Source organism: Callorhinus ursinus, unplaced genomic scaffold (genome assembly GCF_003265705.2).
Source record: "Callorhinus ursinus isolate GAN/ISIS: 27379988/994484 unplaced genomic scaffold, GSC_fseal_2.0 scaffold13, whole genome shotgun sequence".
Taxonomy (NCBI): domain Eukaryota; kingdom Metazoa; phylum Chordata; class Mammalia; order Carnivora; family Otariidae; genus Callorhinus; species Callorhinus ursinus.
Window position 1 is genome coordinate 39526895 of NW_027397075.1, and position 27853 is coordinate 39554747.

Consider the following 27853-nt stretch of genomic DNA (forward strand, 5'->3'; position numbering starts at 1 on the left):
TATTTCTTAAAATACTCTTTGAGCCCCTTTTCTTCCTCTCCTTCTGGGACTCCCATTATGCAAGTTAATACACTTGATGGTGTCCCACAGGTCTCTGCAGCACTTTTTCATTTCTTTTTCTGACAGGATACTCTCAATTGGACTGTGTTCACATTTGTTGAATATTTCTACCAGTTCACATCTGTTAGCTCCTCTATTTTTAATTTTTTTAAGTAAGCTCTAGGCACAATGTGGGGCTTGAACTCACAAACCCGAGATCAAGATCACATGCTTTACTGGTTAAGCCAGCCAGGCATCCCAGGATTTTTTTTATGAATTTATTTCACTGTACTATTTCAATCCAGTTCTATATGGTTCTTTTACCATAATTTCTACCTCTTTAATGTTATTCTCTATTTGGTGAAAAATTGTTCTCATAGTTTTTAAGATATGGTTTCTTTTAGTTCTTTGGACACAATTTTAGAAGATTAACAAAGTCTTTGTTTAGTAAGTCCAACACGTGGGTATCTTCACACTTCTCTGCTTCTTCACATGTATTGTAAATTTTTGTTGAAACTAGCCATTTAAAATAATACAGGCAACTCTGGACAACAGAACCCTTTCACCTCAAGGTCTGTTGTGTTTGTGGTTTGCTGAGTGCCCTTCCTGGACTAATTCTAATAAGACACTGCATTCTCTGCCATGTGTGACCACTATATTCTAATTCATTGACTTAGAGGTCAGCTAATGCTAATGCTTAAATGCCTTGAAACAATGACATAATTCCCTCGGCCTTTTTGAAGTACTCTGTAAATGTGCTGGGATAGGCCTTCAACACCACAACATGTAGTTTTATGTTTTGTTTTTCAACTCTACCTTAGCCTTCACTTCCTGCTTGCAGAGGCTCACGTTGTGCCACAAGTGCGATTAGTGACTTCCTGTTTTTTTCCCCTTGGGAACACATACAGCCTTGCACATGCATGCTGCCTTCGATATTCACAGGAATATGCTGACGCTTTTCAAATCCTACATGGACATGTCATTCCTCAGCTTTTCCTTTTATTTTTTGGCCACCTTCTTTTTAGTCCCAATTGGTATCATTGCCTCAAAAAAACCTGCTACGTTAAACAACTGAAGCGGTTTTTAAACAAACAGGCTGTAGATGGGGCTCTAAACACATGGGCAGAGTCAGATCAAGTAAAGACAAGCTCTGGGAATAGAGCTATTCAGTGAAGGACAGACAAGTCAAATAGTGATTATTCTCTGGGATGGGCTTTTTAGGGAGCTTTAAGCTCCTTCCAGTGGTTACAAGGCTGCTGATTTTCACTGCTACCATAGTTGCAAGGCTATTCCTTTTCAAGGCTATCCAGGAACTAGGGGGAAGGGGGTAGGGCAATCTATAATGCTATGGAAGTTGTATTATAGTTATTACTGGTAAATATTTAGATTATTGAAAACCTTTAGTTCAGTTTTAGAGTTTTGAAAAACTTGATTTTGACAACTTTTACAGTGTTCTCATCACTTTTATGGAAGAACAGCTTTTCAGAGGTCCTTACTCCATTAATTCAGAAGCATTCTCAAGGAAGTAATTTTTATAGTGACAACTGCACGCAAATATTCCTTTCTTAAAACTATGCTTCTATTTTATTTTTAGAAAAGTGTTTCTAAGTAGAAATGTGAGGGATTTTAAAAAGACACCTTTTCTCATCTAGCATTTCAATTATTTCATGTTTAGTTATCCAAATCAGAATCCTGAACCTCAATTTCCTAAAATGTACAAGGGAAACATGATCTTCTTCAAAGGTTCAAAGAATTTAAAATTATAATGTAAAACTTATAGCAAAGCTACAGTAATCGAAACTGTACTACTGGCAAAGGGACAGTCATATATATAGATCAATGGAATACAGAGCCCAGAAATAAACCCTTGCATACATTGTCAATTAATTTCACATAAGAGGGCCAAGACAATGCAATGGAGAAAGAGCATGTCTTTTCAAACAAATGGTGCTGGGAAAACTGGATATCCAAAAGCAAACAACAAAACTGAATCCTTTCCTTTTACCATGCACAAAACTCAAAATGAATCAAATACCTAAGTGTAAGAACTAAAACCACTCTTAGAAGAAAACATAGGAAGATCTTCCTAACACTGGATTTGGTAATGCTTTCTTGGATAGGACACAAAAAGCACAGGCAACAACAACAACACAAATAGCCAAACCAGACTTCATCAAAATTAGAAATTTTGTGTACCAAAGGACGCCATCAAGAGTAAGTAGGCAACCCACAAAATGGGACTAAGTATTTGTACATCGTACATCTGATAATAGATTAAAAACTCCAACGCAACAAACCACCACCCAATTAAAAATGAGCAAGACTTAAATAGACATTTTTTCATAGAAGATATACATATATCCAGTAAACACATGAAAAGATGTTTAGTTAGTATCACAAGCCATTAGGGAAATGTAATTCAAAACCACAATGAAATAACAACTTACACTCATTAGGATAACTACTAAAAACAAAACAAAAAAAAAATAACAAGTGTTGGTGACAATGTGGAGAAATTAGAATCCTAGTACATTGCTGGTGGGAATATAAAATGGTGCAGCCCCTGGGGAAAATGGTTTGGGATTCCTCAAAAAATTAAACATAGAATTACTGTATATTCCAGCAACCTTGCTTCTAGGTATATACTCAAAAGAATTTAAAACAGGGATTCAAACAGATACTTGTACAAAAATGTTCATGGTAGCATTATTCAAACAGCAAAAAGTGTCCATCAATCTGTGTCCATCCAAAGAAAAATGGTTAAACAAAATGTGACATAAACCTACAACATGGATGAACCTTAAAAACATTATGCTAAATGAAATCAGACAGACACAAAGGACAAATATTATATGATTCCACTTATAAAAGGTGCCTAAGATAGTCAACTTCAAAGAGAGAAAAAATAAACGTTACCAAGGGCTTGGGGGATGAGAGTGGGGAGAGGAACGGGGAGTTTCTGTCTGGGATGATGAATTTAAAGTTGTGAAACTAGATAATAGTGATGTACCTAACACTGTGAATGTACTTAATGCCACTGATTTGTACACATAAAAATAGTTCAAATGGTAAATTTGGTTATGTATATTTTACTATAATAAATTTTAAAATGATAATGTATCCAAAGGCCCTACTGCATTTGGTGAGCCTTTTGTTCTTCAACTGAAAGTGTGGGTATAGAAGTTACTTAGAGAATACTTTACAAAACCTTGGTTGGTTGGTAGTGATGGTAAACCGTACCCACCCACCAAACACATACACATGTGCACGCACACGTGCACATGCACACTACACTCAATGCTCTACCAAATACCTATTATATTTTGCAAAGAATTACACATCTAATGAATTCACTAATGATGCAAAGAGTTTACATCCTCCCATACCGACAGATAGAAACACATTCTCTAAGCACAAAGCTTATATTCACAATTTTCTGCTTCAAGACAAAATTTCAATTAATCACAATGGGAATTTAGTTATTTAATGCAACCACTAATCTAATATCACCAATAAAATCTAAGCAGTTATATCACAAAACCAGGGTTATATTCAGTGGACATGCATTAATAATCTATACAACTTAACATTACACCAGAAAAGGAACTGAATACAAAATTTCCCTTGATTTTTGGTGGTCTTCAAATTTCATGGCACAGATTACCAATAAAACTGTAAAAACAGATTTTAAATATTTTCAATAAAATGCTAAAAAATTTAATGAACCTTTAAATTTTCATACTGGACTGAAGATTTAAAACATCAAGCTGGCCCTAATCTGTCAAAAATAACAGATAAATATTTACAATGACTAGACAAGTTATTTAGTTACAATGGTACTGGAGGACTACTCACCCCTGGCAAAAAAAAAAAAAAAAAAAAAACCCTTTGGGGTTAATTTCTTAATGCAATCAAGTCTTTGTAAATACTGTGATAATTATAAACTTGGAAACATACCTGGCATCAGGACAGTGATGAAAAGTAACACACAAGTCAATCTTATTTCTGATCTGTCTTCATAAAGCCTTCTGGCTCCAAAAGCCCAACACTGTCCCTCAATATAAAACTAAATTAATAAGAATAAAATGATTTTACCCTACTTGCTGACATTCTTCTACAGAATAATCTTTTACTAGGGCAGGGCTCAAGCTCCATTAACTTGCTTCTCTAGAGTGTGATTAGCAGAGCACCAAATTGATAAACTGATAGGGCCACCCAAAATGCTGAACCACTTTTCAAACAGAAGCAAACTTTTTCTTCCAGTTGTCAGTTCTGTGTGCCATGTTATTCTTGAAACTTACGTGGCTATCAATAAGAAAAGAATCAGGGAAGCTTTGAACATATCTTGTACTTTTCATCAAGGCTAAAGTGCAAAATATCTCCATATCTCTGGTATTTTAATAGGAAAAAACATCAAACACACATAATAAAGGAACTGAAGTGACAGTAAAGCTAATACAAAAGACCTCTTTAAATATACACTTGAAGACTACATAAGACCAATTTTTCTTTCTTCAGTGAAATCTGTAAATGAACCAAGTTCTCATAGAACTTGACATTTTGTTTCTCTTTCCCAGGATCAGAAATTCCACAAAATTAGAGGGAAAAAATGGAAAAAAATAACATTGCATGACAATGGACACTAAGTTCATAAAGAACCTTTTTTTAAAAAATGAGATATTATGGAAGAAAATACCATGAAAATAATAATCCTATGAGAATTGTTTTTTAAGCACAGTAAATTTGAGCCTTGGTCTTCATGAAGATACTACAGCTTATATAGAAAACTATAAATATACAAGACTCCAGGAAAAAAAGTCAAAATACTTATTATTTAACATTCTGTAGGCCTAAAAAACTTTCGAGGGGAGGGAAAAGGATAGCCAACTGAATCTTAAGGATACGGAACTATGAAAAATTCCTGGGTCAAAAGGGAGTGCTCCAAATGGAACCATACTTCATGAAAACATACAACTTAGATATATTTTTAAAGGAAAGAAAAAGTCCTGAATAACTGCAGTCCCTTCCAAAAAGGAAATCTTAAATTAAGGGGAAAAGATTCTAATAGTGTAAACGAGTCTGGCTCAGAAAGAAAACTGAACAACATATCCAAGATTCTGTCCATAAAAGTAAAGACGTTACATCTTTAATATTAAAGAAATAGGCTATAAAAAAAGTTCATTCTCAGACTTGGTTTTAGTAAAAAGCTCATTTGTGCTCCTTTGTGGGTGCATAATAAAGTTCCATGGGTTTGTTCACTTTCCAGTATTTCTCACTGACCAATTCCAAAGAAAAAGAGCCATTTAATACCTAAAACAGAAAAAGAAAGAATTAAAAAACTGCTCAAAGCAGAGGAGTGAGATGAAACAAACATCAAAGTCTGTTTTTTTAAATCTTAGGATAAAACTTGTCACTTATACTATTCATAAAAGGACAACCAAAAGATATCAAAAAGGTACCCCACTGCAATTTCTCATTCTGCAGGGTCTCAGGATCCTGAACCATTTTTATTAGGCCCCACCAAAACACCTGCCAGTCTAAGATGGTGAATGTGCTCCCAGTTTCAACAGCCTATTCTTTTAAATACTCACAGTGAACTGCCCACTGGCTGTTGCTATGTAAATGGTATACTGCTTCTCACTGGCTGTATCAAGGTTCATCTGATTTGATTCTCCTTTGCTTCGAAGTTCTTCCAAAGCTAACCTCACAGCCAGATACTTGGATAAGTGATCAACAGTGGCATTACCTGAGGTCTTTATGTATCTGGAAAAATAATAATTTAATTTCTACATTAATGATAAAAACATACTCAAATTATAGAATACATTTCTAACAAGCTAAATAAAATGTAAATGTCTCAAATACTAACAAAATAGCATTAAAAATTTATTCCTCTATTGCCTAAACATTTTTTATTGAAAAGTACAGAAGAGGGGAAAGTACACAATTCACCATCTGTCTACAAGGACAAGAAAGCTCTACCTACCTTACCATCCATAAATATGACATAAAATGACAAAAATCAAACAAATACAAGGAGTACAGGGGAGGGAGGGAATACCCCTCAACCCCAAGAAGCAGAATTCTGCCATCTACAGCAGCAAGAGGAATAATAAAATTTTGAGCAAATGTTATACTAAGAACTGATCGATTTTCTGGTTTTTGAGACAGAGCCAAGAAATACTAATCTTGAGACTTTTTTGAAAAGCATGGTTTATAATTCAATCACTCACTGAACGAGTTAAATTTAAAGGACTCTTCCTCCCCCTCTATCTAGGAGGCTCATTCCTATTATTTTTTTTTTAAGATTTTACTTATATGAAGAGAGAGAGTGAGAGAGAAAGCATGAGTGGGTGGAGGGAGGGGCAGAGGAAGAGGGAGAAGCAGGCTCCCCACTAAGCAGGGAGCCCAACACAGGGCTCCATCCCAGGACTCTGGGATCATGACCTAAGCTGAAGGCAGACACTTAACAGACTAAGCCACCTAGGTGCCCCAGGGTCACTCCTTTTGGATACACAAATGTGGGTAGGAAGCACACAAAGAAGAAGGAAAACTACAATTTAGGCAGCCTGAACGTCCAAAAGAACCCTGGCAATCAATGGTATGACAAATACAGCCCTTACTTCTTACACAAAATTGCCTTTTAACTCCAAATTAAGTATTATGAATTCAGATAATCTGAAGCTAACCTACACACTTACCTTGTCTGTGCACTATCATCTTTTTCCATTAGTGTGGGATGAGGCCTGAACACTAATTCAATTTCACTAGCACCATCCATTACTGGGTCAATTGCCACTGTTGCATTGTTATTATCAAGCTCAAGCCCGGAATCATCAGATGTTTTGGTCCGTTTGTTACTAGGTCCAGCTTCCTGATTACTGTGTGTGGAAGCATTACTACAGTGAGAACTGTCACCATTGTCTTCTGCTCCACTACCATTTTCAATCTGTTGTTTCTTGCCTCGCTGTAATCTAGTGAAGGAAAAATAAGGGGTTGCATAAAATTTACATTTGGACCTTTTCAATGCATTGATTTTGAAACATGTTTACTGAACTTTAGAATTCTAAAAAAGTCTTCATAATTGAATTTGCTCCAAGCTGGATGGCATCTATTTTGAAACTTCATGTCCCAGAAGTTCTGAAGAACCTCACTCACACACATACAGCTGAATGACTTAAACAAATGTTCGTATTCACTTAATAATTTTCTTTGTTGACGATAGGAATTACTGGCCTATATTGGCCTTATTTACATGTTGATAAATTTTTTTGTTATGAGATTTTAAATCTAAAGAAAGGCATGATTCAGAAATGAAGATGTAAAAGTTCTAAGGGAAGATATTCATGCCTCTTTAATTAAAGGCTCTTAGGGAAACAAGACTTAAGCGGAACGGTAAGCAGTCCCTCCCTGCCAACCTCACTCAAAGTCTGCTATGCAATATAAAGTTATGCTAGTGAGAAAAATGAGATGGATAGCTAAATTACAAGATTGGATACAGAAGCAGTCTAACAAGTTCAAATATAAAAATAAATAAATAACCGGGCAAGGTGCTTTGTGTACAGATCTGACTTACTCATCAAAACAATCATCAAGGTAGTTAACATTATCGTCATTTTATAGTTGAGAAAACCAAAGAAAATGAAGTTCGAAGCTCCATGGTTATAAGCTAGTAAGTGCCAGAACTAGAGCTGATGTGATAACATTCTGCCACATTGCCCCCCTCTTTATCTGTATACGAAAGAAATATGAAGAAATGACCTGCACTTCTTAGTATCATTATTGCATGTTTACTGCCAGGACAAGGAAATCACAGCCCACCGCCTAGGAAACATGCTTGAGAACTTTTTTAAAAAACAACAACAAAAAAAACCCACAAAATACTGCTTATGAAATCTACAGATCATTTTAAAATTAAGAGGGATCATTAATATGTCAAATGACAAAACTACGATCCAAAAAGATGTAAACAGATACAGTGAAATATTATTTAGTCTTAAAAAGTGAAATAAACCATCATGATTCCATGTCTATGAGGTATTTAAAGTAGTCAAATTCATAAAACAGAAAGTAGAATGGTGGTTGCCAGGAAATGAGGGGAGGAGGAGGAAATGAGATGTTTAATGGGTACAGAGTTTCAGTTTGATAAGATGAAAAAGTTCTGAAAATTGGGTGTACGTTAATGTGAATGTATTTACGATACTGAACTATACACTTATAAATGGTTAAGATGATAAATTTTACATTATATCTTTTTTATCACAATTTAAAATACATATATATGATATGAACAGGCCAAAATAATGAAACAGAAAAATTCAACGGTGAAAATATAAAGACCATACTTAAATTTTCCTAAAATCTACAAGTAAAGCAAAAGCAAAGTTGTTTCAGTTGACTATAATCTAAACAGGGTTACTTGTCTTAATGTATTTATTTTCATCCAAACTTCTTTCCAGAAATGTTTGAGGTTGATAGAGCTAGGTTAATTTATTTCAGGTATCATTCTTAAAATAATGTTCATAATAGAGATTAAGAGCTTATTATATCTTACATTTACCAAATCGTATGTATATTACATACTATTCTAGAAGTAGCCATTTCAAGACCTACACCATCAAACTTGAATGTCATATGAGGAACAATAACAGTAATTAGAAATGTCAATATTTAGCCTTTATCCTTGCTCAGCGGAGAGTCTGCTTCTCCCTCTACCTGCTGCTTCCCCTGCTTGTGCATGCTCTGACAAGTAAACAGATAAAATATTTAAATAAATATATATATATCTTTATTTATATATTTATATTTAAATATATATATCTTTATTTATATATTTATATTTAAATATATGTTAAATATTTAAATATATATTTAACTCTACTATTTAAAGAACTACTAGACAGAAGAATCTAAAATAAGTATAGAATCCAATATAAGTATTTTGACAAAGACAGATCAAGACTGCTACACATAAAAAACTAATTTTAAGGGGTGCCTGGGTGGCTCAGATGGTCAAGCGTCTGCCTTTGGCTCAGGTCATGATCCCAGGGTCCTGAGATCGAGCCCTGCATTAGGCTCCCTCTCCTTCTACTGTTCCCCCTGATTGTGCTCTCTCGCGCTCTGTCAAATAAATGATTAAAATCTTTAAAAAAAAAAAAAACTAATTTTAATTCAATATAAAAGAAAAACTCAAAAAAAATTCACACCTTCAAAAATATTTACTGAGCAGCTACTTGAAGCCAAGCATGGTTCTATGCACTGGAGTTTTAAGAATCAGTAATACTGACAGTCTCTCTACCCTCTAAGGGCTTATATTGTTCTAGTGCAGCAGGTAACACATACATGTCATAGAATAAGTGCTGTGGAGAAAAATGAAGAAGGGAGGGTAAGATGGTTGGATTCCTGAGGTGGAGATGGGAACTTAGCAGACATCTGAAGAAAGTGAGTGTGCCATGTGGATTATCTGGAAGAGGGTTCCTTAAAGAGAAGAGTAAATACAAAAAAGGCCTTGAGACAAAACCACTGCTTCAGAAATTTGAAGAACAGCAAGGAAGCTGTAGTAAGTTGTGAACAAATGAAGGAACTTCTATCACATACTCTCACCACTAGAAATGTTCAAGCAAAATCAAAGGACTATCTATAAAAGATTTTGGAAAGGGGACTCTTTGTCCTGCTAAAAGACTAAAATGAACACCATTCAAGTCCCTCAAACTCTTAGAAATGCATAACTCTTTAAAAATAAATACATTCAGGGGCGCCTGGGTGGCTCAGTCAGTGAAGCGTCTGCCTTCGGCTCAGGTCATGATCCCAGGGTCCTGGGACGGAGCCCCATGTCTGGCTCCCTGCTCAGCGGGAGCCTGCTTCTCACTCTCACTCACTCTGTGCTCTCTCAAGTAAATAAAATCTTTAAAAATAAAAAAATAAAAATACATTCAACACTTAATATTTTATTTTACTTTGCTAAAAGAGTTGTCAGTTTAATGCAGTTACAATGTAGCACATCTTCTTCAAAACCACTTCTGGAACCTTAAAAATAGCAATGCTTGGACCTCAATCAAAGATTCTGATTTGCTTGGTTGGGATGATACTGGAGGTCCTAAAATTTTAGAACTTCCCGTGATTCTGATGTTCAGCCAAGGTGAGAAATACCAGACTGAGATGGGGCTTTACTGGCATCTCCTACTTTGGAAAATGATGACTCTCACTGAGGCCTGAATATATTAATAAGTATCAGAAAGGAAACAAGAATGAGGGTAAGAAAGTGCCCAAATTGTGTAGGGTGTTGAAAGCTATCATTAAGGTCTTTAAACCTGAAAGTGAAGAGAAGATAGATTTAAGAGGCTTCAAAGCAAAGGAGAACCATGATCTGACTTACAATTTAACAGAATCACTCTGGCTGCTGTGCTGAGAATAGACTTAGTAAGGAAAAGCATGGAAAGTAGAAAGATCAATTAGGAGGCTATTTCACTTCAAATGAAAGATGGTGGTGGCCTAGACCAATCTGGATAAATTATGGGAAAAGTTAAAAATATATTTATTCACAGACTGGAATATACAATACGTGAGAAAAAAGAGAAACGTTAAGGGTGACTCCAAAGTTTTTGGCTAAAACAAATGGAATGACAAAGTTGCCATCAAATGAAATGAGCAAGAATGAAGAGAAGTAGGGGTAAGAATAAAAAGTTCAGTACTGGATATGTTAAATTTGAGTTAAGGAATGGCTAATTCACACAAAAGAAACCAGGAGAATATTGTCTCCTGAAAGCCAAGTGAAGAAAACGATTCAAAGAGAAATTAACTGTGTCAAATGCTACTGAGCAAGACAGGAAAGTGAGGTCTGAGAATCAGCAATTAGATTTTGCAATTTGGAGGTCACTAGAAAATTTGATAAAGTGATACGGAGGTGGGGGAGGGGATAAAAGTCTGACAACAAGGGGTTCAAAATAGAATGGGAGAAGAACTGGAAATAGTGAGCACAAACAACTTTTTCAAGCAGTTTTGCTATAGAAATAAAAGAAAAGAAATGGTAAGTGGAGGGGAAAGTGGGTACAACAGAGAATAGTACTGTAAACAGAATACCCTATTAATGCCTGGAGAAAAGGTATTATGCCTGCATGGAAAGGTAACCATGCAGAACTACAATTTGTTACTACGTTGTATCTTTTTCAAAGAGGAGGCTATTCAGTAAATTCAGTATTTTAATAAAAGTGTTCAGAAAAATGGCCACCATCGCTGGCCTTCTTCCCCTGTATACCTGTTCATGGCCTGTATCTTCAGTCCTTCCTCAATGCTGTGACTGAGTGCTTGCTGATTATTGTGCTTGTTGATCCTGGCTAATACTCTCTCTTGATGAGCTTCATACTCATCACGACTTGGATAAATTTTGCTGATGAGTGCATCAAAGTTTGGGTCTGGCCTTAGTGATCTTTTAGAAACTAGCTTTTTCCGACAGGTAGGACATTCTTTATTGCTAAATAAAAAGAGGGGAAAGAAAATGTAAACAATGTCAGTATCTTTGAGCTAACAACAAAAATATCCAATTTCTGGATAGTTACCTCTATTCCAATACCTTTACCCAGTGACAGAAATTTAAACTGATTAACCTAATTTCTTTGAAAATCTGATTTGAGGGTAAGCAAGATTTTGGGAACTTCAGGCAGTATTTGCCAACAGGCAAAACTTCGAATACTTCCCAATGATAATTTATGTATAATCATTTTAGAAATAAAAACCTATTCCTTGCTAATATAAATTTCCCCTGATATCCATGCCCTACAAGGAAAATTTACCCACTAACACATATTAATTTATGTTATCAATTCTTTTATTAAAATAGCATTCATAAAGATTTTTTTAAATTTAGAAATGGAAGAACCATAGTTTCATGGTTTGTAATTTCCTCAAAACAAATATTCATGCTATAAAGCTTTTAAAATTGTATAAAATCAACTTTTTCAAAACAAAGATTCTCCAATAATTAAAACTTAAGACTTTAGAAAAACTTCCAGTTCTCAAATGAATATTTTTAAGAGAGTATTATTTCTCAAAACCCATCCATATAGCACCATCTTGGTATAATTAAATACCTAGTATAACTCATTTCAACATACCCACTTCTGAGGGCTGTGATAATGCAGTCTGCACAAAAACGATGTAAACACTCCTTTGTAGTCATGGTGTTCTTCAACATATCCAAACAAATTGGGCACATTAATTCACTGTGTAGACTTCGAGGTGAAACCACAATTTCCAAGCCATCCGTTATTGCCTCCTGTACAAGAGTCACTTTAAAATTAAATGCTACCTATTTTTTTTTATTATGGACAAGCTGAAACATACAAAAGTACTGAAAATGACAAAAATGAACATCTATATACCCATCACCCAGCCGCCACCACTGTCAACTCCAAGTGTTTTATCATAATCTTCCCCAACCCTCCTCAGCCCCACCACTGTATTATATCAATGTTCTTGTTTTAATGCTAAAAATAACATATTAATGTGTTTAAAAGCCAAGTAACATAATAAAAAAAACACAAACTGAATTTGGAATCAAATGCCTTAAGTTCTAGCCATATTAACAGGACTCTAAATAATAATTTAACATTGTCTTCTTACCTTCAAAATGAGGAAATTAAGGCTAAATAAACTTTAATTCTTCTATCTTCACAAACTCTACCATTTTGATAACAAACTATGTATTTCATGTCATCCATTTAAAGATTTTAAGATTCCAATACAAGTATTTCTAATTTACATACAGTTTAACAGGATTTCATTTTTAAAATCACTTCTTGAACCTTAAGTCTTGACCCACAGAAGCAGTTTTATACAAAGTGGTCAGGTTCTCAGGCTAACCTACAAACTAATTTAATCCACCGTACCAGTATTAGTATTTCTAATTGTTACGTGTAAAAATGTTTCAGTGTAAAAATGCATTTGGAGTTCCAGTGTAGAATTCCAGCACATCTCCGAGGTGCAGAGATGAGTGACTCCCATGCTCTTCACCACTACCTACCTTTCCCACAAGGTGGCACTGAATACAAATTTACCTCGCTCTAAAGTCACCGATACTGGTTCCTACGGATTGAGTAAAAAGAGGTCTCGTAGGTGGCTACTGAAGGGGAAGGTACAGGTAGAAATAAAAGGCTTCCCATATGTTACTGACACTTCCTACTTCCACTGGCTCTCCACACTTGTGTTTCCCCTACAGGGTCAAAGAATAAAGACCCTATAAGGAAAGACAGAGAAACTACAGATATTGTCCACGAGGGACTCAAGTAAAGTATCTTTACATTTATAACTACCACTATTTTTGAGTGTCTTATTATGTCTCAACCTCTCTTTAGAAAGCACTTTCAGTATTTTCATTTACTTAATTCAATACACAAACTTTTGATTTAGAAATTACAGCCTCCATTTTACAAATGAGGAAACTATCAGAGTATGACAACGACTCAGCTAGTAACCAAGTCTGTCCTCTTCCTCTTTAGAACTTGCCAAGCAAAATCCCAGCCCAGGACAAACCCGAACATCCATGCTCCCCATCTATGTGCCTGTGCAGGTGTGTAGTACTGTGGGAGAAAAAAGGGGGGAACCATACAACCAGACTGGTAACACTAAAAATTTCACCAGTTTCAAATGGGCGTTCAACACTGCTCAGCAATTAGTTTCTCTCGTAACAAACTTGATTATTCTACGCTATTTCACACCTTTTCTTCTATCTGCAGAACTTCCTACATCTGAACATTCAAAAAATTACCTTACCTCAAATTTCATCGAGAGCTCTCATTTTCTATGACATCTTTATAAATCATCTTCTTTCTTCCTACAAAGAGAAGATATGCCTCTTCCTATAAAATTACCTTCCTTCCTCCCTTTCAAGTATATCCTTTCGATTATTTTATTTGCTCTCAGGCTTCAGCAATCTCAGACTCTACACTAAATCAGCCTAGAGTGGTATCCGCATGGAGTTGCTGTATAGTGAAATGTGAACGATACACCTTAGAGCCATGCAGGGCACCAGGATGTCCTCGGTGCACCTCTATCTCCCATCTTATAAACAAAATTTAAAACTTCCCAATTCCATCTTCCCCTCCAGTTTCTACTCCATGTCTCTGCTTCTCTGCAGAACCAAACTTCTCTGAAAAATTACCTACACATTTTCACGTTTTTCCCCCTTCAATATAGCACAATCTATTCAAGTGAATTTACTCCTGCCAAGGTCATGATGTATAAGGACACACTGCCACACACAATGTACACGTTTGTAATCATTTTATTTATCCTCTCAGTAGCGTCAAACACAGTAACTACATCCTCCCCTCTTCAAGAAACCTCCTCTTAGATTTTGATCCTCTCTCTCCATATCCTATTTTTCTTTACTTTGGCTGTTCCTTCTCAGTCTCCTTTGCCAGCTTCTTTTCCATTTTTTCCTTTATTTCTAAATGTTGAAGCTCCTCTGAATGAAATCCTGGGCCCTTCTGCTTATGTCTCTTCAGGTGATCTTATCCTATTCTCATTGCTTAAAATGCGCTGACAACCCCCAAAATTTTGTATTTAGTCCAGACCCCTAGGTTAACATCTCTGCCTGCCCAACAGGCATCTCAAAATGAGTTCAGTCTTAGGCATATTTATCTACTTCAAACTATTACCTTCTTAATCTACCCAGTGCCCCCTCCCATCATTATTTATTACAGCACTGAGGACTTTCCCCCTTTACACAACTTCTCAAATGTGTACTTCCGCGGACATTTATTCATTTAATGTCTCTAAACTCCATAAGCTGGTGCCACATCTATTTTATTCACTTCACCTAGTGCCTAGCATAGAATCTGGTATATAGTACACACTAAAATTATTTGTTGAATCAATGAATAAAGTGTAAACCAAACATACACAAGACTACCTGTATATAAATTCATTATTACCATTATGTTCTTCCGAGTTTTCATTTTCTAAAAATGTATCCCAGTTTCCAAATGTGTCTTATTTCCCCTAAGTTCATCTTAGTCTACGTTACCTGAGGTGTTCGTTGTAATTCATATAAACTGAGTTCCCATGTTTTGCTTAATGGTTGAGTTCCGTTTGTCTGCACAGCCTGAGACATTGCTAAGAATAAAAAGGAAAGAAAAACAATTTTAGTACCTGGAAGGAAAGTAAATCTCAAAATTGATTTTCTGGAATCGTGAATCCTGAAAATAATCAAAATAGAAATGACACACACCCCTCAAAAATTAAAAGCACAAGAATCTTTTCATTTATAAGTACAAGCTATCTCAGTGCAAGAGACCATCACTGATCTCTGAATACCCAACAGGTAGCACACAGAAAGAGCTAAAATTACTGTATATACAGAAATCTGTCTTAATCTTAAACAATAAATATGCTTCAAAAATTCAAGGTCATGGAACTTAGAACTGTATCAGGAAAATTTAAGACTCTCCAGTATGGTCAATTCTTGCCAGAGATAACAAAATCAACTTTATAATACTTTAAACTCCTGGTCACTCTGCCTCTACTTTCACAGCTCTACTCATGAAAAATCCCCCTGATTTAGTAAGTCAGCTTATAATGTTCAGAAAGCTCTTCCTAATGCTGAACCCAAAACTGCACCTCTTCATCCTACAGCTGCCCTCTGGAGGCACAGTGATTAAAACTAATAATTTTTCTACATGACAGCCTTTCAAATATTTGGATACTGTTATCATATCCCACTTGATTTTTCTTTCTTTTTGGCTAGATATTCTAGTTTCTCCTACTGCTCACAGTCTAACGTGATTTCAAGGTCTCCTCACCACCCTTGATATTAATGCCACCTCTCCGCTCTAGTTATGAATAAACTGAACAATGTTAAGACCAATTTCTGTGCTTGTCTTTGAATAGGGGAATGGGATCTAGGACACATGTGAGGAAGATGGTCTTAGAAAACTAACTCTTATCTGGCATAGGAAAAAGAAGGAGCTCCAGATATTAAAAATATTTAGTAGGTATCTATTATTAGCCAAACAGAACTGCTCTAGGTCCTTGCTTCAGAATTCATAGCCTAAAAAGAAGGAAATACATATAAGTAAGTAAACTACAATCTGACAAGATAAAGTCTAAGCAGCAGTATGGAACTAACAATAGGGAATTACAGAAGAGGATCAGGGAATTTGAGGAGTCAGGGAAAGCTTCAGCAGAGATGGAGTATTTTAAAAACTAAGAGATCACTACACTGGAATGGGAGCAGAAAAGAGGGTTCCAGACAGGGTAAAACAGCATGTATGAAGACAGGCATGAAAACCAGGTATGCCTGTATTTGGAAGCTATTGGAATTTTTAAACAAGAAAGTGATGTGATCAAATAGTTTCACAGAAACTCAAGCAGTAGTGCAGAAGGTAGAAGAACAAAAAGTAAACAGCAGTAAGACGACCAGTGAGGAGGCTGTTAACAAAAACCTGAGTGATGTTAACTATCTGAACCAAAGCAGTTAAGCATGGGCAGAGAGAATGAGACAGACTTAATGATACATTTGACACTGATATAAGACAGGAGGGTCCAATATGACTTCGGGAAAGCAACCATCCCTTTACTGAGATGGAGAAAATAGAAGGAAGGTGTGGGTTGGAGTTGCTATAAATACTGAGTTCCAGTTATTTATGGGCCACTGAAGTAGAGTGGTCCAGTAGACATAAAAATCCCACACCTACCAGGAGACACAACCTGAATATTTAAGTAAATCATATATTCTACACTGGCATGTAGATAATGAAGGACATGACCTATTTATATCCAGGAAACTAAACTTCCCATTTCCGGCAAACACCATTTAAACAGATCTGCTATCAAGAACTTACCCAATCAGCAATTAGCTCAACTTTGCTTTGAGAAGTAAAAGCACTTCACTGAAACTTAACCTCTATTCTAGCCCCCTCTAAAATTCTGCATACCTTGCCCTCTTCCTTTAACAAAAGCCACATTCCACATGAAGTTTCTCCCTTGCCCAAGCAAAAATTTGAAATAAATATAATCAAACATTTCAGATGAGAGAGTTGTGACTTTTTTTTTTTTTTTTTTTACATAATTTCAAGGCTGGGGTGCCTGGGTGGCTTAGTCAGCTAAACCTCTGCCTTCAGCTCAGGTCATGATCCCAGAAGTCCTGGGTTGAGCCCTGCATCAAGTTCCCTGCTCAGTGGAGAGCTTGCTTCTCCCTTTGCCCCTCCCCCTGCTCATGCTCTTGCTCTCAAATAAATTTTAAAAATCTTAAAAAAAAAAAAAAAAGTTTTACGATTTCAAGGCTGTCCACTGAGTGTACCTTGAGTATTTTCACTGGTTTCGTTTATCAAAACTAGTGGACTCCCAAACAAGCAAAAATTCCTTGAGCCTTTTGTGTTTCCTGGTAGATACATGTGCCATTATTTCTACCATAAATCCTACCACAGTGACATAATGAATCTCTAAGAGAAGTAAAATTACTCAGGGGGAATTTCTAATAATTCCAAATCTTACTCCCATGTCCCAACCTGTAACTGTTAACCTGAGGCCCACTATAAACAGAATAGTCCTTTCTTCTGTCTCCAGAAAGCTCCCCCAGCAAATTAATGGGAACCATCAAATAAAAAAAGCCTTCTGCTGAAGGCTCGTTTCTAGAGATACCAGTTCTCCTGCACATAACCAAATTATATATTTAGATATTTGTATTCCTGTGGCAACGAGATTCAGGAAGTAATTCACAAGTTAGTTGTAGTAGCAGATTTTCCTGGTATTTGGAAAAACTAGGATTTCTGTGGCTTTGAAAAGTTTTCCAATCTGTTTTTATCTATATTACAATCATGTTTCCTGGTATCTGGAGTCTTAACTGCTACTGAATGGATGCTATCTTACCAAATAATGCAGCAAGTAATCCTGAGACCAAAAAAAAGGATACAATCTTGCTAATCTCAAAACCACGAGCTCTATTTTTTAAGAATATATGAGCAGTGTAGATCTGAATAATATTTAGTGGCCTCTCCTGTGACCTGGCCAAGGAGGGTCAATAAGGATCTAAGATTTTAAAATTCCATTTTTTTGCCTCAAGACATAATTCACACACACACAGGAAGCATACACATAATACATAGCCTAAAGGCCATGATCCACCTGTATAAAAGGAAGCTCAAATTTCTACTTTTGCCAGTCACTGAAGAGATAAGCTTTTAAGAATTAGTTCCTCTTTCTTTAGGTCAATATATTATGTCGTTTAAATTTAATCTAAATTCTACCCTTCCCCAAAATCACATATAACCTTTCTGAGAAGCTGCATTTCTGCTTGTCCAAGCCAAGAATGTGAAAACACATTTAGCTTCTGTTTTTCATGGGAGAATGAACTGTCACTTTAATGAATAGTATTTGGGAGTTATCTATGTATAGATACTACTAATATATAGACAGAAAACAAGAATGGGTCACCTAGGAATAATTATAATCTGAAAGGATGGAGAGAAGAGATGAAGTCAGAGAAGATGAGAAATGAGGTCAGAAAAAGTAATCTTAAGAGATTCTTTCCAGCAACAGGAATGTGCTTCCTACATGACTACTGCCTGATGAACTTTGCAGTACCAAAAGAAAAAGATCTAGGTCTACCTGGCCCAATCCCCAATTATAAACACCTCAATTATACTTCTGAATAAAGAGATATCCAACAAAACAGAAATGTTTCCTGCATAAAGTAGGCTCTCACTTTTGTGGAGAGAATGTACAAGTGAAAAGTGAGCATTAGTCTGGACAAGGTAACTTGGCAGAAACAAAATAAATCTGACAAACAACTTAGTTACAGGCAGATCTTGAAAGCTTGCAGCTTCAATAACCAAAGGAGAAGAAATATCAATACGATATTCAGAATGTTCTTTTAGAGACTGCAAATATCTGGCATGATCTGCCATACATGCAATCCTTTTGCAGGGGCTTAATGTGGTCTCAAAAGTTTTTGCTTTTTTTTTTCCCCCAAAAGTTTTTTCAACACAGCACCCCTAAGAAGTGACTACCCACAAAGAGCAGAATATACAAAAGAGATGAGAAATTCTTATGCATTCTACATAGAAAGATTTAATAAATTTAACTTTTTTAAGATTTGAGAGAGATTGAGAGATCACGTGTGTGGGGGTGGGGAGCAGAGAGGGAGGGAAAGGGACAAGCCAACCCCTCACTGAGCGCAGAGCTGGCCAGGGGCAACCCCAGGACCTGGAGATCACAACCTGAACTAAAAACCAAGAGTCAGACACTCAATCAACTGGGCCACCCAGGCACTACAAGTTTATCTTTTTTACAAGAAAAAGGTTAGACTTCTGTTTTCCAGTTCCACATGTTAGTCACCACTTTGTCCTAACAAGTAAAAAACTATAGAGGCTAAAAAAATCAACAACTCTTCTTGGGTCCGTAAGCAAGGGGAGTATACAAGAAAACCACTGCCCCCAAGACAGGAAAGACAAAATACAGGGAATCTCAACTTACCAGAGCAATTCAGGAGTGGAAACTCCAACAGGAATTAGTGTCAAATAGGTAAATCTCAACTACAATCAAAAAAATTGCTGCGAGCCTGGGGTGGCTCAAGTTGGTTGAGCATCCAACTCTTGATTTTGGTTCAGGTCATGATCTCAGGGTCATGAGAGAAGTCCCGCATCCATGCACTGGGTGGGGAGCCTGCTTAGGATTCTCTCTCCCTCTGCCCCTCCTCTCTCTTTTTAAATAAATAATATTAGTCTCACTAAAAGACTGAGACCTAATTATAAGACTATAGAGCCCTTCCTCTCCCCTTACACCGCATCACCACATACCTAAAGGCCTATTTACAGCAGTTCATTGTACCCAGTACATCATGTCTGGCCATCTAGAAAAAAATTACAAGGCATACCAAAGGCAAAAAACACAATTTGCAGAGACAAAGCAAGCACTAGAAGTCCCGGAATTATCAGACCAGGAATTTAAAACAACTATGATTAAACGGGTGCCTGGGTGGCTCAGTTGGTTAAGTGACTGCCTTCGGCTCAGGTCATGATCCTGGAGTTCCAGGATCAAGTCCCGCATCGGGCTCCCTGCTCAGCAGGGAGTGTGCTTCTCCCTCTGACCCTCCCTCCTCTCATGTGCTCTCTTTCTCTCAAATAAAATCTTTAAAAAAAATAAATAAAACAACTATGATTAATATGCGAAGGGCTCTAATGAGTAGACATAAGAATACATGGGCAATGTAAGCAGGGAGATAGAAATCCTAAGAAAAAAACAGTAAGAAATGCTAGAGATCAGAAACACTGTACCAGACATGACGAATGCCTTTGTAACCTGGATACGGCTCAGGCAAGAACTCTTGAGCTAGAGGATGACAGATCAATAGAATCCTCAAAAACTGAAAAGGAAAAAAGAACAAAGACTGAAAAAAAAATAGAATATCCAAGAACTGTGGGTTAATCTCAAAAGACTTACCATACATGTAATGGGAATATCAGGAGGAGAAAAAAGGAGAGAAAGAAACAGAAGAAATAACTGAAACAATAATGACTGAGAATTTCCCAAAATTAATGTCAGATACCACACCATAGATCCAGGAAGCTCAGAGAACACCAGGCAGAATAAATGCCAAAAACACTACACCATGGCACATCATTTTCATATACAGAAATTCAAAGATGAAGAAAAAAAAGCCAGAAAGAAGCCAAAGAAAAGAGTTACACTTGGGGGGGGTGGGGGAGCCAAGTACAAAATATGTCCTGCACTTTGGACTGACTTACATTGCATTACAGTTGCTTATATATCTACCCCTCTGACTTGACTGGATATATCTTAATATTCTCCCACACCTAGAAAGGAGGCTGCTTTTCAATAGAAGTTAAATAAATGAGGGACTCCTGGGTGGCTCAGCTGGTTGAGCATCTGCCTTCCGCTCAGGTCATGATCCCAGGATCCTGGGATCGAGTCCCACATTGGGCTCCTTGCTCAGCGGGGAGCCTGCTTCTCCCTCTGCCTGCCACTCACCCTGCTTGTGTGCGTGCTCTCTCTCTGACAAAGTAAAATCTTTTAAAAAAAATAAAATAAAATAAATGAGGGAAGATATTTAGAAAGGAAAAAATGAACCTTAGATGATACATAACAGTAAAGAATTACTGCTTACTAAAGCTGATCTTACATGATTTAACTAGGCATCTTCAAATTGGGTTATGCATGTGTACTCCTGACCTACACAAAAGCTTCCCAGGGAGCTATCCAGGGCCAGGACAGTTTTCAATAATTTAATTTACAGGTTATCAACTGTCCTGAAGTCCTTCTATCCAAATCGACCTAAGAACAGGCCTATGTTTCTGGGTGGGTTCCTCTCCTTCCCTAATTCTTTCATAAGATTAGGAATCATTCATTTACTCACTCAAATATTGATTTATCTATTGCACCCCATGCACTGTACAAGGTGCTAGAAATACCAACAATAAACAGAACAAACATGCATACAACAAATTAATAATTCTTAAGTGCTATGTAAAAGATACAAAAAGGGGCTCTGGGTTACATAATCAATAGGAGAAAAGGAGCTATTTAACAAAGGGGAATCAAGGGACACCTGGGTGGTTGAGTCGGTTAAGTATCTGCCTTTGGCTCAGGTCAGGACCCCAGAGATGTCGAGTACTGCATCTCCCCACATCGGGCTCCCTGCTCAGTGGCGAGCCTGCTTCTCCCTCTGCCTACTGCTCCCCCTGCTTGTGTGCATGCATGCTCTGTCAAATAAATTTTAAAAAATAGAGGAATCAAGGATGGACTTTCAAAAGAATAGACATGTTGGGGGGAAAAAAAAGGTCATTGTGGCTTGTAAGGAGAAAAATATACAAGAGTTTAAGAGAGGCTATCTTCTCAACAATCAAGTAAGATTTAAGAACATACAGGATGTGGGATGCCTGGGTGGCTCAGCCGGTTAAGGAGCTGCCTTTGGCTCAGGTCATGATCCCAACGTCCTGGGATCAGGCTTGCATAAGGAGGCTTGCTCCTTGCTCAGGGGGAAGCCTGCTTCTCCCTTTGTCTGCCACTTCCCCCTGCTTGTGCTCACTCACATTCTCTCTCTCTCTCTGATTTAAAAAAACAAAACCTATAAGATGTGTAAGGAGTAATACCTCCCTCAGAAATATTGATAATCTTTAAGTACTAAAACCATAAAAACTGAAAAACAGAAGCATCAGAAATTAGAATATAAACCTAAAGAAAAAGGGAAAAATGATCATTGTAAAAGCATAAATCAAACAGCAACAGCTAAAAAACAAAAAAAAAGATTTGTTCATGAAAGCAAAATTTAAGTTATTTGATAAAGCTAATAAATTTCCCACGAAACCAAAAAGAAAAAAAGAAAATGCACATACAAATAGATATAAAATATATTAAGTTAGCTTAACAGAGACTGCTATATTTTACTTTATATCAATAAATAAATTCAACTATTCCTTATTAAAAGTCTTAGTAAGTTAGAGATGGAAACACTCTTAACTTGATGAATATATACCAGAAGCCCCAAGGTTAAAACTTTCGAAGATTCCTATTTAAAAAGTCAGGAAAAAAGCAAGACTGTCCTTCTGCTAGAAGACGTCCACAATGCCACCAAAAAAAATAAATAAAATAAGGGGGAGGGCCCGCAGGGCACTGGAAAAGGAAATAACAAAAATATCAGCTGTAGATAATATAAATACCCCAAAAATCCAGTAGAATCAAATGAAAAGTTATAACTAAAAAAAGGCAGCAACATGGTGGCATGAATAGAGAAAAACATGCCAAAAAAAGCTACAGATTTCTATAAACCAGAAATAAACATTTAGAAATACATTTTTTTAACAATCCCATTTACAACCATTCACAATAGCAACAAAAGCTATAAAGTATGTAGGAGTAAATTTTACAAAGTATTGACAACACAGAACTCTACAACTTAACTGAAAGACATTAAAGAGGACATGGATTGGATAAACATACACATAAACCAATCCAATGCAATGCAATCCCAATCAAAATATCAATACACAAAGTGATTCTAAAGTTCACCTGAATTATGCACAAGAACATTCAAGGTATTTTGAAAAAGAAGAATAATCAGGGAGACATACATCAAATATTAAAGCTCCATGAAAAGTAACACTATGGTCTAAAGAAAAGATGATCAGATTAATGCAACAAAGGGTTCAAAAACAGACATGTGAATTTATGTAATTTAAGATATTTTAAAGAAGGATTTAAACAAATATTTAAATTTTAAAAATTAAATCAGATGTACCTAAACAAATGAATTAAAAATTCCAGAAGGATTGGGGCACCTGGGTGGCTCAGTTGGACTCTTGATTTTGACTCAAGTCATGATTTCAGGGTCATGAGATCGAGCCCACGTGGGGTTCCCTGCTCAGCGGGGAGTCTGCTTAAAATTCTCTCTCCCACTCCCACTCTCCCCCACCCCATTCTCATTCTCAAATAAATAAAACCTTTTTTGAAAATTACAGAAGGATTAAGCATTAAAAAAAAACTACACAACATATATAAAAAAGGGAGGGTAGAAGGCTGCATACTATTAAGATTAGGAAGGCAGGCTAATAAGCAAGATTCAATACCAGAATACTTTAAAAGCAGTTCACATTTCACCTAATAAATTTTTTATACTTCTATACAAAATCAAGGAAAGACATCATAAGCAAACTTAAAAGATAAGCGATAGACAAGGAGAAAATATTTGCAACATGTATAAGGCAAATATTCATAATGTACCCTGAAACTTCCCTCAAGACAATTTAAAAGGCAACTTAATATAGGCAAAATGACTATACTCAACTTCACTAATAATCGCTAAATTGCAAATCAAAACACTGCTATTTACATAAGCTCTATTTTTTGTTTGTGATACTGACAAAAATTAAGATGACTAATAATATCTGGTGTTAGAGTATGGAGAAACAGGAATTCTTAAACCACTGAAGTGTATAGTGGCATGGTTTTGAGGACAAAGCAATTTGTTATTTAGAGCATAATTACAGTATTTGGCCTTAGAAATGTACTCCTTGAGATGAAAACTGGATAAATTAAGCTATATATGACTATTACAGAAATCTCTATGGAAACGCACACCCCATTTTTAAATTTATTAGCTTTGATCAACATACAATTAAGAACTTACTGGTTGATGTCATTATTTTATCCATTCTTTAGAAGTGTAATAGTAATGGTGTTGGGAAAACTGGACAGCCACATGCAGAAGAATGAAACTGGACCATCTCCTTACACCATACACAAAAATAAGACTCAAAATGGATGAAAGACCTAAATGTGAGACAGGAATCCATCAAAATCCTCGAGGAGAACACAGGCAGCAACCGTTGTTGATCTCAGCCACAAGCAACTTCCTGCAAGACCCATCTCCAAAGGCAAGGCAAACAAGGGCAAAATGAACTATTTGGACATCAAGATAAAAAACTTTTTGCACAGCAAACCATACAGAGCACATATGACCTGTCCTCATCAAGGAGCATTTCCTGGGGCACCTGGGTGGCTCAGCTGGTTAACGTCTGCCTTCAGCTCAGGTCATGATCCCAGGGTCCTGGGATCGAGCCCCATGTCAGGCCCTGCTCACTGGGAGCCTGCTCCTCCCTCTCCTCCCCACTCATGCTCTCTGGCTATCTCTTTCTCTTAAATAAATAAAAACCTTAAATTAAAAAAAAAAAGCTTTTGCACAGCAAAGGAAAACAGTCGACAAAACCAAGACAACCAACAGAAAGGGAGAAGATATTTGCAAATGTCTTATCAGATAAAAGGTTAGTATCCAAAATCTATAAAGAACTTAACAAACTCAACACCCGAAGAACAAATAATCCAATCAAGAAATGAACAGAAGACATGAACAGACATTCCTCCAAAGAAGACACAGAGATGGCCAACAGACACATGAAAATATGTTCAACATCACTCGCATCAGGGAAATACAAATCAAAATCACAATGTGATACCATCTCACACCAGTCAGAATGGCTAAAATTAACAAGTCAGGAAAGGACAGATGCTGGTAAGGATGAGGAGAAAGGGGAACCCTCCCTACACAGTTGGTGGGAATGGCAACCACTCTGGAAAACAGTATGGAGATTCCTCAAAAAGTTAAGAATAGAGCTACCCTATGACCCAGCAACTGCACTAGGTATCTACCCCAAAGATACAAATGTAGGGATCCAAAGGGGCACCTGCATCCCAATGTTCATAGCAGCAACGTCTACAACAGCCAAACTATGGAAAGAGCCAAGATGTCCATAGACAGATGAACAGATAAAGAAGACGTGAGGTAGGTGGGTGTGTTTGTGTGTGTATGCAATGGAATACTACTCAGCCATCAAAAAAATGAAATCTTGCCAATTGCAATGACATGGATGGAACTAGAGAGATGGTATTATGCTAAGCAAAATAAGTCAATCCGACAATTATCGTACAATCTCACTCATGTGGAATTTAAGAAGCAAAACAGAGGATCACAGGGGAAGAGGAAAAATAAAGCAATATGGAATCAGAGAGGGAGACAAACCATAAGAGACTCTTAATCATAAGAAACAAACTGAGGGCTGCTGGAGGGGATGGGGGTGGGGAGATTGGGAAACTGGTTGATGGACATTAAGGAGGACATGTGATGTAATGAGCACTGGGTGTTACACAAGACTGATGAGTCACTGACCTCTACCTCTGAAACTAATAATACATTATATGTCAAGTAACTGAATTTAAATTTTTAAAAAAGAAAAAATATGATTTACTTCAAAAAAAGTGTAACAGTAGAGACACATTAGCTCAGAACTTCAATATATATATTTTAACATACACAGGTACCTTAAATCCTAAAATAATCTCATTTATTTATGTTTTAAGAAATTCAATAAAATTAAGTTACAAATCAAAAAACAGCATGTGACAAATAGAAAACATACCAAAAGAACTGTCTCTGCTCTCTGGCCAAATCAAAAAATAACACTGTACTGTACGGGCTGAATCTTCACCTCTCAAATCTGCCTGAATCTGTCAAAAGTTCTGACCTTATAATGGTTCTCTCAGGAAATCCATCAAACAAAAATTCTCACACAGATGTGTAATAAACATATATACAAGAATGGTGATCACAGCATTGTTTGTGATAGCAAAAAATCGTACAAGTCTGTATATGTCTGTCAATAGGAATATGGCTAATTAGGATACAGCCAAGGCTATACAGCTATACATGCTGACACGGAATTCAACATATGTATATAACATACATTAATTTTTTAAAAAGCAAGTTGTAGGGCAAAATATATGTAACGTGATCCTATTTTAGCAACACAAAAAAAAAATTCAAACACCTAAATGCACTTTGTGATTTTGAGTTCTGTTCACTATGTTTCAGCCACATTTGCCATCTTTATCTATCTTGCCAAGCTCATTCTCATTTTAGAATCTTTTTACTAGTGCATCCCTTCCATCTGGAACAGAACGCCTTCGTCCCTCCCACCCCCCCCAAGATTTTGCCACTGCTAGTTCCTTCATGCATTCTAACAAAATTCTAACTTTGCCATTTTCTCATGTCTACTCTTTTCCTTTTTCACCACAGCACTTCTATAGTCTCTAAGTCCCTTGAATGCAGAGTATTTATCTTATTCACCACAATATCCCCAGAACCCTGCACTGTGCCTGGCATATAGCAGTTAATCAATATTTGCTGAATAACTCAATAAAGGAGCTCAAGCTAGACAACATTTCTTATTCATGACCAAACACACATACTTCAAGATAACATACGGGGAGGAAAAGCAAGACAAAGGGAAAATTTATCAGTTGGTCTATTTTCTATGTGTAGAGAAAATATTTTTATGTATCTGCATAATTAGGGCTCTTTGAGCATACAAATCTGTCCTGCAAAAGAGAAGTCTTGAAAAATTAAAGATAACTGAATAGATAAGAGATTTACCTCTTTAGAAGTATATGTTTACATTTCAGGGGGTATGAGAGTATGGAGACATTCATGGGTTGTTAAATTCTGACACCTGTCTTATCTCCCTACCCCTCCCCACATTCACTTACATTCCAAAGATTAAGAACCTAGGATCCTCCCCTTCTGTAACCAAGGAGAATTTGAGAAGAAAAGGTCTCCCTCCTCCCTCTTTCAGGAGGTGGGCAACACCTATACAAGCTCCCAGATTCATGTTTTTCAGGTTAACTACCAAATAAACATCCAGGTCTCACTGCATCACTGAGAGGGAACAACTGGGGCAATGGGGTTATTGCTGTAATAATTAATCCATCCCTGAGAAATTTTGTGTTTACTTTCAGGAAAATATGAATACAACTATTAAAAATTTATCATTCTAATTTGGCTCCTAAAATTTATCATGTAACTCAAGCTTTAAGAATAATTTTTTAAATGAATGTAAAAATTACTTTTTCAGGACAAAAATTCACTAAGTCCCGAACTTAGAAACTAAAATTTCCACTCTATGTTTTTCCATTAAAAACATACTATAGAGGTGCCTGGGTGATTCAGTTGGTTAAGCATCCAACACTTGAATTTGGCCCAGGTCATGATCACCGGCCTCTGAGATCAGTGGGGGTCTGCTTCTCTACCTCTACTTCTACCCCTCTCCCTGCTTACATGGTCTCTCTCGCTCTAAAATAAATAAAAATCTTAAAAAAAAAAAAATACTTAGGGGCACCTGGGTGGCATAGTCAGTTAAGTGTCAGACTCTTGGTTTCAGCTCAGGCCGCTGGGTGTGGAGCCTGCTTGGGATTCTCTCTCTCCCTCTGTCCAATCCTCCCCACCCCACCTCACGCACATACTCTCTCCCTC

The 27853-nt window shown here is 36.6% G+C and overlaps 1 protein-coding gene across 20 annotated transcripts in view; it reads right to left on the reverse strand.

Moving 5' to 3' along the window:
* Positions 1-3507: 3507 nt before the first annotated feature.
* The window catches only part of RNF2 (ring finger protein 2), a 49215-nt gene continuing 24869 nt past the window's right edge, over positions 3508-27853 (reverse strand). For 15 of the 20 annotated variants that reach the window (XM_073900109.1, XM_073900097.1, XM_073900100.1 and 12 more), the window contains 6 exons: positions 15062-15150; positions 12150-12310; positions 11294-11509; positions 6741-7013; positions 5631-5802; positions 3508-5349 (listed from right to left, as the gene is read on the reverse strand). In XM_073900109.1, coding sequence (XP_073756210.1) covers positions 5248-5349; positions 5631-5802; positions 6741-7013; positions 11294-11509; positions 12150-12310; positions 15062-15148 — 1011 coding nt within the window. In that variant the 5' untranslated portion in view covers positions 15149-15150 and the 3' untranslated portion in view covers positions 3508-5247. Of the gene's footprint in view, positions 5350-5630; positions 5803-6740; positions 7014-11293; positions 11510-12149; positions 12311-15061; positions 15151-24178; positions 24322-27853 lie in introns of all 20 variants that reach the window. The other 5 variants (XM_073900105.1, XM_073900103.1, XM_073900104.1 and 2 more) reach the window with 2 other exon arrangements.